This window comes from Lasioglossum baleicum, chromosome 4, assembly GCF_051020765.1.
Source record: "Lasioglossum baleicum chromosome 4, iyLasBale1, whole genome shotgun sequence".
NCBI classification, from domain to species: Eukaryota; Metazoa; Arthropoda; class Insecta; order Hymenoptera; family Halictidae; genus Lasioglossum; species Lasioglossum baleicum.
Genome location: NC_134932.1, coordinates 19,849,103 through 19,862,812, shown reverse-complemented (window position 1 = coordinate 19,862,812; position 13,710 = coordinate 19,849,103). Strand labels below are relative to the sequence as shown.

At 42.9% G+C, this 13,710-nt stretch overlaps 2 protein-coding genes across 22 annotated transcripts in view; both read left to right on the top strand.

The window, feature by feature from the left end:
* The window catches only part of LOC143208047 (disks large 1 tumor suppressor protein-like), a 428,128-nt gene extending 420,321 nt beyond the window's left edge, over positions 1-7,807 (top strand). Inside the window, exon 5 of one of the 2 annotated variants that reach the window (XR_013008822.1) lies at positions 7,055-7,191. Coding sequence is in view for 1 of the 2 variants with exons in the window: in XM_076422095.1 (XP_076278210.1) it covers positions 7,055-7,803 (749 nt within the window). In the remaining variant the exon portion in view is untranslated. Of the gene's footprint in view, positions 1-7,054 lie in introns of both variants that reach the window. The other variant, XM_076422095.1, reaches the window with a different exon arrangement.
* A 100-nt stretch (positions 7,808-7,907) lies between these two features.
* Positions 7,908-13,710, top strand: part of LOC143208036 (disks large 1 tumor suppressor protein-like) — a 397,450-nt gene continuing 391,647 nt past the window's right edge. For all 20 annotated transcript variants that reach the window (XM_076422075.1, XM_076422079.1, XM_076422072.1 and 17 more), the window contains exon 1: positions 7,908-9,357. In XM_076422075.1, coding sequence (XP_076278190.1) covers positions 8,928-9,357 — 430 coding nt within the window. In that variant the 5' untranslated portion in view covers positions 7,908-8,927. The remainder of the gene's footprint in view (positions 9,358-13,710) is intronic.

Below are 13,710 nucleotides of genomic sequence, written 5' to 3'. Positions count from 1 at the left end.
CCGGTTCCAGGTTTTTTATTTTAGAATTAGGAAAGTAATAAAACTGATTGCATAAGAAACGATTGTAGATATCTTTAGTAGTGCACGTATTACAATAGGAGCCGCACAAAGTCTAAATAAAATCAATCTCGTCATTTTTATAAGTGAACATGTACCTGATACAGTTTATACAGAAGTTGAGGGAACTCGTAGTATGAACCGAGAGTAAACAGGGTACCACTTAATGGTTGAAAAAATACTATGTTTCAATTCCGTCTACAATACACCTATGATTTCTGAAGCCTGTGACACGCAAGTTAAAAATCGCAAACGAAACGTCGCATTTGACGGTTTCGAATCAGTCGGTTCAAGAGGGGGTGGACACGCAATTTTTCAGCGGGCAACGATCGCGTCGCGACCGATTGTGTCACCGGGATCGCCGCGAAAAATCCCGCTTCGGATTGTTCGCGTGCACGCCGCTCGGTGCGATCCTCGTCAAATATTTTCATTTGTCACGCCCCGAGAAATTTTTCCCGCGAATAGATGCGAACGCGGCAACTGCGTGACAGGAATTGTTTCGTTGCATAATTCGCGGCCTGCTCTCGATCTCGCGATCAAAATAAAATCGAAGATCCCCGGTTCGACGGACTTTCCATATTTTTCCACGATATCGATTTGTCTGGCTGTTCCATATTTATGTCGCTGTTGCGCCACCTCCCCCCGTTGCACACCCCCGCCCCCTCTTCATCCCTTGATCGAATATACGACGGCACGGACGCGAATCCGCGATAATATTTTAATATCGTTTCGTATGTTTTTGCCTTTTTCTACCCCCGCAGGTTTTATATACGAGTGACACGTGCGAGAACCGGGCAGTTACGTGTCGTTGGGCCACGTTTTTAAATAACGCGCACCGAATAAATTTCTCGCGGGACCGAGCGAGCCATCGGACGAACGAGAATATCCGTTCATTTTCATGCGTCGCGGACGAAGTCGGGAATACTTCGACGCCCGCCGAATCGAAATACGAGGTGCGCTCGAAAAGTTCGCGGAATGAGTTTTTTCTGCCGCGCCCACGACGCTACGCACCGAGGCTGTTTCTTTTATTGGAACGTGTAACTGATGGCCCTATTCGTCATCTGGTCAAGTTTCGCGACGATGTTGCTCGTCGTTCTTATGGAGTTTCAGCTTTTAGCAGATCGAAAGCGTATTTGTGCACCCAATTCTTTGGATATGATTTAAGGCTGAGGATCCTCCCGTCAATTTGACACACTTTTCACTGATTCGGAATAGGTAATCAGCCCGTACAGCCTTCTATTAGTCGTGATCGATGCGAATAATTTTAATTTACCCTCTTCTCTGAGAGAGAGAGAGAGAAGAAAGATTTCTTAACCCTCGCAAGGTGGATGGTTTTAATGATATAATGACAGTCTTGACTAGATTTATTCATATCCCCATGCCTCAATTTTCGTTTGCACATCTGTGAATCTGTTTCTTTGAGATCAACGTTGATCTTCTTATTTGACATAATATGATCAGCTAATGAGTTTAGTTTTCTAGTAAAAGATTAAAATTTGTCACTGTACAAATATGGCAGGCCTATTCACAGGTAAATAATGAAGGAGACGGGATGTGGAATAAAGAGAATTGCCGAATTTTCACGGAGGTTCAAACGAACAATTTTTATTAATAAATTCCGTGGAGTGTTTTCGTCCACACCTCGTTAATCCGGACCGTGTAACCGGAACGAGTCCGCAGCACGACGCGTCGCGATCATGCGAACCATCCCGTTTAATCGCGTTGAACGTGTTGCCTAGGCTCGTATCCCGCCTGGATTTTCCCCTAATTTTGTCGCCGAGTTTCGCGCGAGCGACTTCGTCCCGTTCAGTCGTAAACGCGGGCAGAATTATGAGCGATAGTTCTCAGTTCCCCTTTGCATAGTTATTCGAGAGATTACCGTCGGGCTAAAGTAAACTCGGATGATATACCGGGTGAGCTTGATTTTTGAACTATTCAGCTCAAATTTTACTTGCTTGCCATGCCATTATTTATGCACTTTTCGAGTGCATTTTCCGATATCACGGAAACTTTTCCAATTTCTCTCTGATAATAGCAATATACTACAATATTTCGTACGCAATGCAGTTATATTTTTACATTTTCCTGAATTTGTAATAAATTGAATGAATGATATTACCGCTGTGTATTGTGGAAGTCTCTATTTATTGTATATTATAAATATTTTTATCGATACATACCTCTTTAACACAATTTCCCAGAACGCTGATCCTTTTAATATACACAATAGTATTTCGAGGGTGTTAAAATGGAAAGAACGCAGACTTATAATAAAATATCAGACGTGTGGATCTCTTATCTGTACATTGTTTTACACGGTGTACTGTATTGTAATGTTTGCAACGCACTATTACAAATACGATGAACGATTCTCTCCTGATTTGTTTTCCGTGCTGCATGATACGTTGCAGGAAAATAATAATCGATAATCGTATCGATTAATGACCGATCTATATCGAGTCGCATTTCAACACAAAAATTCAGAGAATTTTCAATACGAATAGTGCTGATCTGTGTAGAGAACTTGAAAAACTATGTATAGGGCTTGAATAACACAATTCAATCATTGAATCGTGGAATAAAAAATATAAAACTGATCAACTCAAATGACAGATGTTGCTGATTATTATTTCATTGGAATATGGTGGACTAGGAAATCAGTAGGTGGGAAGAGAAGATACATTAATATGTGAAAGCATGCAGAAGAATTTAAGGATTTTCGTAATTTCCAGTGCCGGAAGTTTTCAATTTTGCGCCGCCTCCGAAAAGACTGTATTGTATTTAAGTTCGTGTGTATTCACATAAATTGAATGGAAATTATTTCGTACTTTTTAGTACGTTTCGAAGTCGGTTTAATTTTTTTTATAAAATTTTTTTATTTCACACTTTTTAGTGGAGCGAGCAGAATTTGTAGAACAACGTGGGATGGTTTTTCGGTCTTATTGGTTATTTGCAATAAAAACCGCAAAGAATGAAGAAATGCAAAATTTGTTTTCAAGAGACCAATCGGGACACATAACCTACAAAATGCAGAAAGTTTCGTCCTGATTGGTCCATTCATCTCGGCGTAATCGGTGAACATACATAGAAAAACAAGCGAAAAAAGGTACATACAGATCGAATTGAGTAACCTCCTTTTTCGAAGTCGGTTAAAAAATATATAATTGATCAACTCAACCGGTGATGGTAGGGCCCGACTTAGCACGTCTTTGAAGCAACAAGGTCGTAAATAAATCAGCGGTGCTATAATTAAAGTAGCGTTATTCGACAGATCGTTCCCTGAACGATGACGCAGCTCAAGAATGCTAATTCTACGAGATAAAATACTGGCTACCGTAACGTGTCGCCTCGAAAATTTCACTCTCGAGGGTTGATTCAAGAGCGGAGCACGCTGTAATGCACACGGTCCGGAGTCTCCGGCAACTTACTCCTCGCGGCGCCGCCGCTCTCAAGAGTCAAATTCGTGAGACACAAACGTAAGAGCTACTCCCGAAAATGACTCCCATGCGAACACGTGGCATAATATTCCTTTCACGCGAGCTGTTCGTTGCCCTTCTTTTTCCGTCGACGGCACCATAAAGGAACTTTTGTTCTTTGTGGGAGGAGTGCGCGATTAAAACGAGGTGACCGAAACCAGGTTATAAAGAGACGATGCTGTATATCAGCGAGAACTTAAGTTTTAATGAAATTCAAAGTAGGCCGACACTGTTCCGCTTCCGGTAATTTATGATTTGTGGGCACGGATTGAAGGCCACTTAAGGCGTAGGTTGCAAACCTCGGATGATGGTTGGTAACTCGAACTTGTGCAAATATCGGATATGGTGCATTCGTTGGTGCCGTGTTTAGGATGTTAGGGATCTTCAAGTATAGTAGATGGTCCTATCACTTCACAGCGGGCGAAAATGCCAATCTAGCGGGTCAGAATTGTTTCAGCATTATTTTAAGATTTAAAGCCATAGGAATGTAGGTCATTGAATTCGTTTTGGTGGTAGTTTTGACATTAGTGACCATAAGTTTTGATTGAACCGCTCTGCGGTGGCCGCCCCCAGCAGCCGTGACAAAACAATTCTGGAGGTTTAAAAGGTTAATGAAAGAAATTTGCAAATGTATCTTCAATAGTGGAAGATGACAATACATATTTTTAGATATGATGCAACGCAAGTAAAGAGAATTTGAAAGCCATAATACAGGACCGCAAGAGTAAACGAAGTGTTCTGTATTTTTTGATACTATTAATATGTATATAATTATAAATTATATTTACCAATCATTTTTATATTTCCTGGCTAAGTGGACATACAATTGTGCTATCGAATTCTAATGTGATTTCATACGTCTGGATCATTATCAGAATTGAATTTTGTCCAGCTAAACTGTAAAAATAGCTCACTGTGCACTTTCTTGAAGAATAGAGAGATACATACTCTCTCCTTAACACACTTTACCTACCGGAAGCCTATTAATAGGATTTTCAATAATTGTGCTGTACCAAAAGAGAGCATAGAAATTTTCTTTTATATTGCAATCTTAAATGAAACCATTAGATGACATTATATTAGTAGGTTTAGTGTTAAAAGGGCTTCTCTGTGCAACGGCAGTGATTTTTAAGAATTTTTTTGGATTAATTCGCGGCGCTGTTTTGCACAATGGGAACGTTGCTGGATTGAGAGCACTGCGTTATAGATCGAATCGCTGATTTTTCACCAGCTTGAATGGAATTGTTCATTTAGTCGGCGGATGACTCCTCGCCCCTAACGTTCATCGACGATGCATTATTTCCCCGGTTCCCATCGACGTGATTTACTGCACCGCCGTGACGTATACAGGCAGCTGCATTATTTTTCCCGGCGTTATTATCCCATTCGTTTCCAGTATATTTAGCCGCTTGCGTTGCTTTTGATCGAGGCAACGCGCGGACAAAGCCCTGCAGCGAACAGATGAAACGCTCGCAAAGGCTATGACGATTCGCGAATTTGCACCGACCGCTGGCCTTGCTCTCCCGCAGCGTTGGTTAATTGTTTCTTTTGATTGATCTCTCGTATCGAGGAAATAGTCTATGGAACGCGATCTAGTTTTTCGCTCGGACGAGAAACACCAAGAAAATTGAAAAACTCAATTAGAATGGCTGCCGATGGCACGCGGCAGCTATAGATGCAAAACCGGTGCTTTCAGGCTGAAATAACTTTGTCAGCGCATTTCGCAAAATTAAAAATAGTGTGTGTCGGCTCGCGTGATGCCTCTATTTGGTTGGCGTGAAAGGATTGCCTCCTCTATTTTGATGGATCGCTCCCATGGTTTAAAGAATTACGGAAAGATTTATAGCTCATTTCATGACGTTCCCCTGATTTGTAGCTCTGATACAATCTATCGAGGAAACTCTACAGGGTGGGTCACCTAAAGATCAAATGCAAAATAGTAGAATATTTAAAGAATTTAAAAAATACTGCTGTCTTACTTCGAACACATCTCAATTTTTATTTTACACGAGCAGCCTAATAATTATTGATGTATATAACATCGATAAACAGCATTGCTCGCAGAAAATAGATTATTTTCCGGAACTGAAAAAGCACAGGCTCACAATAAAACACAATTAAGAGATAATATCGCGTTATGTGACGTCAATGATCGTAATAATAGCTGGAATGAATGATGACGTGCCATCGTTGGCACGAGTAGCTCGACTCGCGTTAATAATGGACAAATAATATTCGCGATCCGCGAATCGTCGTTAACAAGCAACCCCTCGAGCGGACGATTCGAGTTTTAATTGTTACATGTACGTGACAGATACCAGCATCTTGCTCCTCGCAGTGTTGAGGAGTGCCAGCAGTCAGTACTCGAAGAACGTACAAGTGTTTTCCACTGCGCCCTTCGTCGACTCTTCTTGCAATTCCCAACCCCTTCCGCCAGTTCTCGTGGATGCTCTTCGGCGAAGTCGATCCGCGATATTCTGCTTCGAATTTCAGAGTTCACGTTTTACCCGCATACTGTTCGCGGCCTAAAACACGCAGATAATGTGATCAAATCTTGTAACTAGACTACGGATCTTTACGAAAGATAAACATTTCCGATGTGAGTTGCCAGGAACAGGAACTGAGTGGAAAAATGTCTTTGAATTTTTAACAACTTCATTACTTCTGAAAGTAATGCGCTGGTATTCTTAGACTCTTTTAATGTTTCCACTCTTCCAAATTGCAATTCAGTCTTGTCATAAATGCATAAAATCCGCAGTGTACTCATGACATTTCGTCCTCACCAAGAATTTAAGAGCAATTGGAGTAAGTTTTTTCTGTAATCTAATATTTATACACTTTTTATGTTAAAAAAAATACGTGAAAAATTTCAAACGCCCTCTCTCCTCCGAGCCACACTTCTAGAAACGGTTTCCGCAATTTCATAAATGGTGTGTTCGATTTCAACTTTGCATGGATATTCCGGAAACGTGTCAAAACTATAAAACAGTAAAATTGTTTCTATAATTAACAAATTGGTTGATCAACAAGTAATTCGGTTCTACTAATTCTAATAGACTAGATCGGTTTTCTCCAGAAAAAAATCGCGTTCCTGCTGTTTTAAATTTAAAAAAGCCATTTACAACTTTGTCAAGCCAATACATTTCCCTGTTATTTCTCACAGAATCACCTACATATCGCTAGTACCGTTGGTCGATCGGAAATCTAATTTTTGCACGATGTAAGAAAATTATATTGGAAAGAAATCGACTTGGCCGATCCCTTCGAATATCCTACCCCCGAATCTCGCCCGACCCTTCAATTCCCTTAGCTCCGGCTTCCCTGTATTAAACGCGAGATTACCAGATGTAACAGACGCGGCGCACGAACGAAAGAACGAACGAAAGAACGAAAAATCCTGTCCCGCCGTCCAAATCCGAGCGCAAAAGGAAAACCGCTCGTCGGCTCCGTTCGAGTGTGTTTCCTTTTGGTAGTCGGATCCCGGTGGGGGCCAGGCTGAATGCCATCCGTGACTTTTGCAGGCCGGCATAAGAAAGGGACGACCCGAAAACTCCGTAATAGAATTCATCGAAAAAACCGAGGGCTGGATCGGATCGCCGGTTGCTTGGATAAAAGAAGAGATAAAGAGAGAGAGAGAGAGAGTGGGAGAGGGAGAGAGAGAGAGAGAAGAAGACCTGGGTCACTTTTATCGAGCGTTCCCGGCCCAGTGGTTACGACAGGCAAAACCTCTTGGAGGTTTGCAACGTTCGGTTCGGTTCGGGGGTGGACGACGCGCGTTATCGGCCGGTGCTATCAAACGTTAGCGTGTGTCCTCCCCGAGAAAGAATCCGGCCGGGCCACTCATGCGTACCAAGTGAAATACAGGGTGGCCGGAAGTGCTGTCTCAATGGGAGAGGTTCCCCGTTCCGAGAGGCTGCCTTCGGAAAGACGTCAGCCTCGCGCAGCTCGATGGGCCACGGAGAATCGCCGAGAGAAAACAGACGCAGAGGTTGAAACGGCCGGAGTGCTCGAGTGCTGCGGATTCGCCCGCCTCGTTCCAACTTCCACGGCACCGGGGCAGACGGGAAACTTCGCTAGCCGAAGAACGATACCTCTCCTCCTCCTGCGTACTGCACCGGCTGAAAAGTTCCTCCGAAGTGTTACGACCCGCGCCCGGCTCAATGGAATCTTTTCTACTTTTATAAGTGAACTCGTTGCCGTTGCCATAGCCGTTGCCGTAACCGTTCCGGGACCAAGTGTAACCCAAGTGTCCATGAGCCGGCTTCATTAGCCGTAATCGTTCTCCGCGGACAATTCTCCCCGAAGTTCTCGATCTCATTAGTCGTTAGCGTCCGTTGACGCGCGCCACTGCCACAGGACATTCGCCGAACACGCTTCGCCAACTACCTGACGAGTGCCAGTCGACTGCTGTCTTATTCCTATCTTCTGTCGTTCTCGAAGATTTTTTCTTCTCGAGATAATCGTTCGCTGAACATAATCGTGCCTTCGATACCACTTGGAGGTTTGATGATCGACGGTCGGATTCATCCACGTGGCCCGCAGGATCCGATCGATCCTTCTCGGTCGCCGACTGGCCCTGTTACAGTCGGCAAAGTGATTCGTTTCCAGGTTGATAGCGATCCGACCGCGGCGCTCTTCGAACGGAGCTACATCGGCTGCCCTAATCCTGACGGATTCGGCTTGGACCCGTTGTCAGTGAAAAATGTGGAAACGGGACGGAGGGTTCGACGCGGTGGATCCTCGGCTCGGACAAATCTGCGGAACAAGGATGTCGGCTCGGTTCTACGGGACCAGCTAGGGCACCGGAATCGATGGAACGTGGTGCACGCGACTTGGAATGGAGGCGAAGTAGGATTACTTCGATACTTCGGGGATCCAGAGAGGAATGGCGGCGAAGCGACGAAGAATTTGTGGGAGATCGGTTCCATTAGACGCCTAGAGATCCCGACGTGCGTGGAGCTATCGCGGAGTAAAAAATTGGATTTCGCCGATCCGTTCGAACGATTCGCCGAGAGATATACTGCCTAGATGGAAAATGGCCGATGAGAGGACAGAGACTGGGAAAGAGAAACGCGCGACGACAGCAATCTTCGTGATTCGACTAGGATGAAACAATGTAACAGAAAGTGTTATCGGAACGGTGAAGATGAGAACCGAGGATCGAACGTTCGACATGTCAATAACGAAGGGAACAAACTAGCCGAAAAGCGGCGGAGGATCGAAATTATTGAGTAGCTACAGAGTCTTCTTCGAGGCAATAGAAGCTAGAGCTTCGAAAGCAACGAACCAAATTGATCAGAGAGACACAGCTGAAGCAGCGCACAAACTCATCGTTTGAGAAACCGGCGTCGTCGAGAAGAGCCAGCTCATTGTCCGAAAAAAGATATCAGTGCTATGCATCGCGTTGGCTCCTGGAGCCTCGATGACCTTGATTCAGCGAGCATGAAGCACCCATCGAGGTCACCGGAACTAGAGATTGCTATGGCACTGTTCGGCATGGTCTGGCTGTTGCGTGTTCGCTCGGAGATGCGCCGTTGCTCGAAATGCCGGCACGAGGAGATGCTGGCAGCTCAGCAACAGCAGCAGCAACAGCAGCAACAGCAGCAACAACAACAACACCAGCTACAGCAGCAGCAACAGCATCACATCCATCATCATCCCCATCAACAACAACGGACGTTGTCGCAGACCACAAGTCTGCTGCAGACTCCGGAGGACGGTGTCACATCCTCCGCGAATACTTTGTTCACTTTGGATACACCTGGCGCTGCTGGCTCCGCCGGAAGTTACTGCGAGGTCCATGGGTTCGTGCAGCCGAAAGAAGGTAGTATCATTGATCTTTACATCACGTTACATCTCGATTTTATTATCCGGTTGTTGCGTTTCAAGTCACCGAGTTGCTAAGTCTCGACAGACTCTCCGATTATCTTTTTAAGAAACTTTTGCCAATATATTCGCGACATTCTTCCTACTAAAATGATATCGAACGTGACATCATTCATATTTGTTTCTTCGATTCACGACTCGGTGGAACATCGATTATTATTCGAATCTACATTTAAATTCCTCATTATCTGAAACATTTCAATCTAAAGCGGCTCATATGCAACACGATTCATTGTACGAATCAGCAGAGATTTAATCTAGCATTGCAGTTAGATAGCTGTTCCATTATCCCAGCACGTGTGTCCTATTAGTTCGAATAATCGAGGTTGTATCGTGAATTAAACAAGCAAACATGATCCAAATTGTTCCTGTTTGATGTCATTTTAATTGGCAAAAATGTCACACATGTTAAAATTTGTCTGATTCGCATCTTCTTCGTTGCCTATTTTGCAACAAGTCAGCCAGAGTTTTTTTACAATCTTAGGACGGTATTTCACTGGGCAAAAGAATCAAAGTTTCACGAGAATAATTGTGCAAGCTGGCTGTAATTTCTGTCGGAAAGTATCGGATAGCAATTCTCATTGTCCGGGAACTGTGACAAAGTATAAAGACAGTTTTCCGAGCCACAAGTGACGCAGTATCCTAATCCATGGTCCACAGTTCGAAAGAACGATCATGATTTCCTTCGAGGTACTTTAAGAAGTTCCCGCTACTTTCGTAATATGCCGGGCTCATGTTATTAAAGAATAGAAGAATGTTACTAAGTGGGGTGCTCGGTAGAAGTTTTCAAATTTACGAGAATAACGCCGAGGAGGTCTTCCGTATATACGACCCCCGACCAAAATCGAAGGAGGTCGTTTACATGGTTGGCGCAGCGTGCGCTCGCAGACAAAACTTTTATTTTCCTATCGAAACGATTTGGCGTGTCTTACTCTTTCGAAATCACCGTTTCCGGTTCAATGCCGGTGGACGTACCTGTTCCAAACTCAATTATTGATATCCTTGAACGGAGCTTCCCACTGCTTTTCTTCCAAATAAATTGGATCCATAACATTTCCTGTCTTCTTTAAAGACGACTTGCGTTCCTCTTTTTAATTTTCTCAAGCTTTCTGCATGTTACTTATAAAAGTATACTAATTAGAACATCTATTTTTCATTCCGTAACTAAATCAATAGCAATGACAAATTTTTAGCTCAAATGACACTGAACTTAGCCTTTCGACATCGTTACTTTATACTGATTCTACAAAAGCATATTCTTAACAATAATTTGAATTCTAATGAATCCTCAAATTTTCATATTTCGAGTTTCTGTCAGGTTTTCGGGGCCACGACCCCACGGTGAAAAAGTTTTTCGCTCGGAAAGGATGAAATCGCGGTTTATTTATCGTCGAGTCACCGGAAAAAGGGACGCGGACGATTAAAAAAATGTTTCGAACCGAGTCGCAATTAACGTTTGAAAGTTATGGTCGCGAAGAGCCGCGTCCGTGTAACGTAAGCGGGGAAACGGTAGGTTCCCGGGCTTTTGTTGACGCGCTATAAAAGCCGTCCGCCAAGCGTCTCCCGGCAAATCGGCTTTTATCGGTATTCCTCATCTGTTAGACATGGCGACATCATGACGCCATGAGTTGTTGAGTTTGTTGCCGCTCTTGTCGAGCACTCTCATTGTTTCTGGAGCAACAAGGGAGCATCTATTCTACACGGTGTCCCGAATTCAAATGGCAAAACTTCAGGAGCGTGTAGGAGACCGAAAAACCAAGACGAAAAGTCTTTTAGAGATTTTCTCGTTTTTGCTTCGTTTTGCAGAAAATCGCAAAAAAAGAAACGAAACAAGTTTTCATTTTTGTACTTATTTATTTACATTTTATTTGCGTTATCATCTATTTAATGTAGATATTGTTCAAAATGTTGCTCTCTTGCATTGCTGCATTTTGCACAATATCCATATTAAATAGGTGATAACGTAAATAAAATGTAAATAAATAAGTACAAAAATGAAAACTTGTTTCGTTTCTTTTTTTTGCGATTTTCTCCAAAACGAAGCACAAACGAGCAAATCTCTAAAAGACTTTTTGTCTTAGTTTTTGTGTCTCCTACACGCTCCTGAAGTTTTGCCATTTAAATTCGGGACACCCTGTACAGTCGGTCAACCCAACCCCTGGACGTTCCCCTCGTCCTCCACATCCTCCTCATCCTCCTCATTTCCATGGCCGCCATTCGAACGGCATCATATCATCAAGGTGAATTCGCATTAAAGACCAGACGGCCGAAGTTAGGGAGTTTACGCGTCTCGGACAGAAATATGTGCGATTCAGCCGGGGACTATCGTTGAATATCAATCAGGAGTAGATAATTCGATGCGTATCTCAATGTTCAACATCTCCATATGTCGCGCTCCCAGACGACTATGTCACTCGAATACGAAATTCAAACTAATTGGCAGCGTCCACGTTTTGGCGTTCTACATACATGGAGGATATGATTAGTGTTCTGTTCGCTCGAATAGAACAAGAGAAAATATTGGTTGCTGCTGGTAACATTAAACGACCATGATTTTTTCTTCAATAAATCTTGTTCGCCAAAGCAAGCGCCAATCTGATGAACATATTCTGTCAAGAAGTAATTAAATTTTTTGGTCGTTCACCTTCTTCATTCACAAGACTGTCATCTCCATTTTTGAGTTTCTTCTACCATCGAGAAAAAATTCGTTCGGGGATCGAGACGTACAAGTTTAATAGAGCGAAGCCAGAATTGTTAAAGTATATTCGAGGTGCAATCTCCATTCCCGGGTACCATGAAAGGAAGCAAAGAGAAGCTGTTTTACATGGGCCGTCTTTTTTCCACGGCGCACCCTTTCATCCAGCATCCAGCATGTGCGCGCCCATGGTCCACCTACTTGCACGACCCAGTTATGAAATAGTTTTCCTCGTGGCGACTCGGCGGTATCGCTCTTTAAAGCTGAAAGCATGTTCGTGTCGTGCAGGCACGCCGCTTGTCGTATTGTTTCCAGTTTATTATCAGCCTCTGAGAGCCGGCTCCTCTATCTCTCGCCCCCTTTCTCACTTGCGCGCGAGAGACAAGAGAGCGAATAAAACATAGCGTGCGGAGGAGGAGGAGGATGCCCGATGGATGGGAATGGACGAGGGGAGACCGGAGGAAAGCCCCTTGATTTAGGATATTTACACCGAAGAAGAGCGAACTTTTTACACACGGCTGCTGGCTGCTTGTTCGGAAAGACGAAAGCATTGTTAAATGCGAGCTCGATGAGAATAGAATAGCCAAGACAGCCGCGATTCGCTCTATAATAATTGCCGAAAGATAAAATAAACATTGTCAGCATCAATTACGGGAAACAGGATCGGAACAGAAATTTAATAATTTTAACAAGAGATTACTCGAGTTATCTCGTATTCGTAATAAAGCTAGGATTTAACCATATAATTTTAAAATGGTTTATTACAGTTGGTTAAGCTTTTTTAATGTTCTAGTCAAATTTGGAGATAATTCTTAACATTGCAAAAGTAGAAACTGAAAACCGTGCGGATTTTTAAATTAATTTTACAAGCTCTCGAGTTCCAAAATTATTATTTCGTAAAGGTACGTTTAATTGTACGCGTTCAATAAAAAACGCGACAAATTTCATTTTAGCTACGTAATTTCGTATTATGAGGTTGTCGCAAAAATTATTCGCGTACGCACCATGCTTAAACGAATTTGATTTGTTCTCTCGTATTACTATCTCGTTTAAAATGCGCCGTTCAGAGTTTCGTCACAAATTTTTTATACAATTTCCCAGCCTTTTGCAATTATAGCATGAATGCTCTGTGAAATTATTACGCGTTTAATTTTGAATTATACATACTACGCTTTCGGAGGATCGGGTATGAGAGCGGAGCTCGAAGAATGTACGAATCGCTGGTACGAATTTAAATTTTTCCTATAAACTGCACGGTATTGTGCGTGAACGATTTCGATTCGGTTTTGTATTGATCAATGCGTTCGAACATGACCATTCAGGCGACTAGCAAGAGAAAATATTTCCGAATAATATGGTTTTCTTTAAAATAAGGCATCCGGAAAATATGGCGAAGGGGATTGTGTTCGGCATATGAAAATTTTTGTAAATACCTTCATTGTCGGAAAACTGCAAGGCTTTATATGTTTCCAAGAACATTTAAAATATGAAGTCATTTGAAATTTCACGCAGCTCCGCAGAAAATAAAATTTCGCTGGAATATTTTTGTTTCTTCTAAATAAATCCACAAAGATAGAAGTTTTCATAACATTCCGC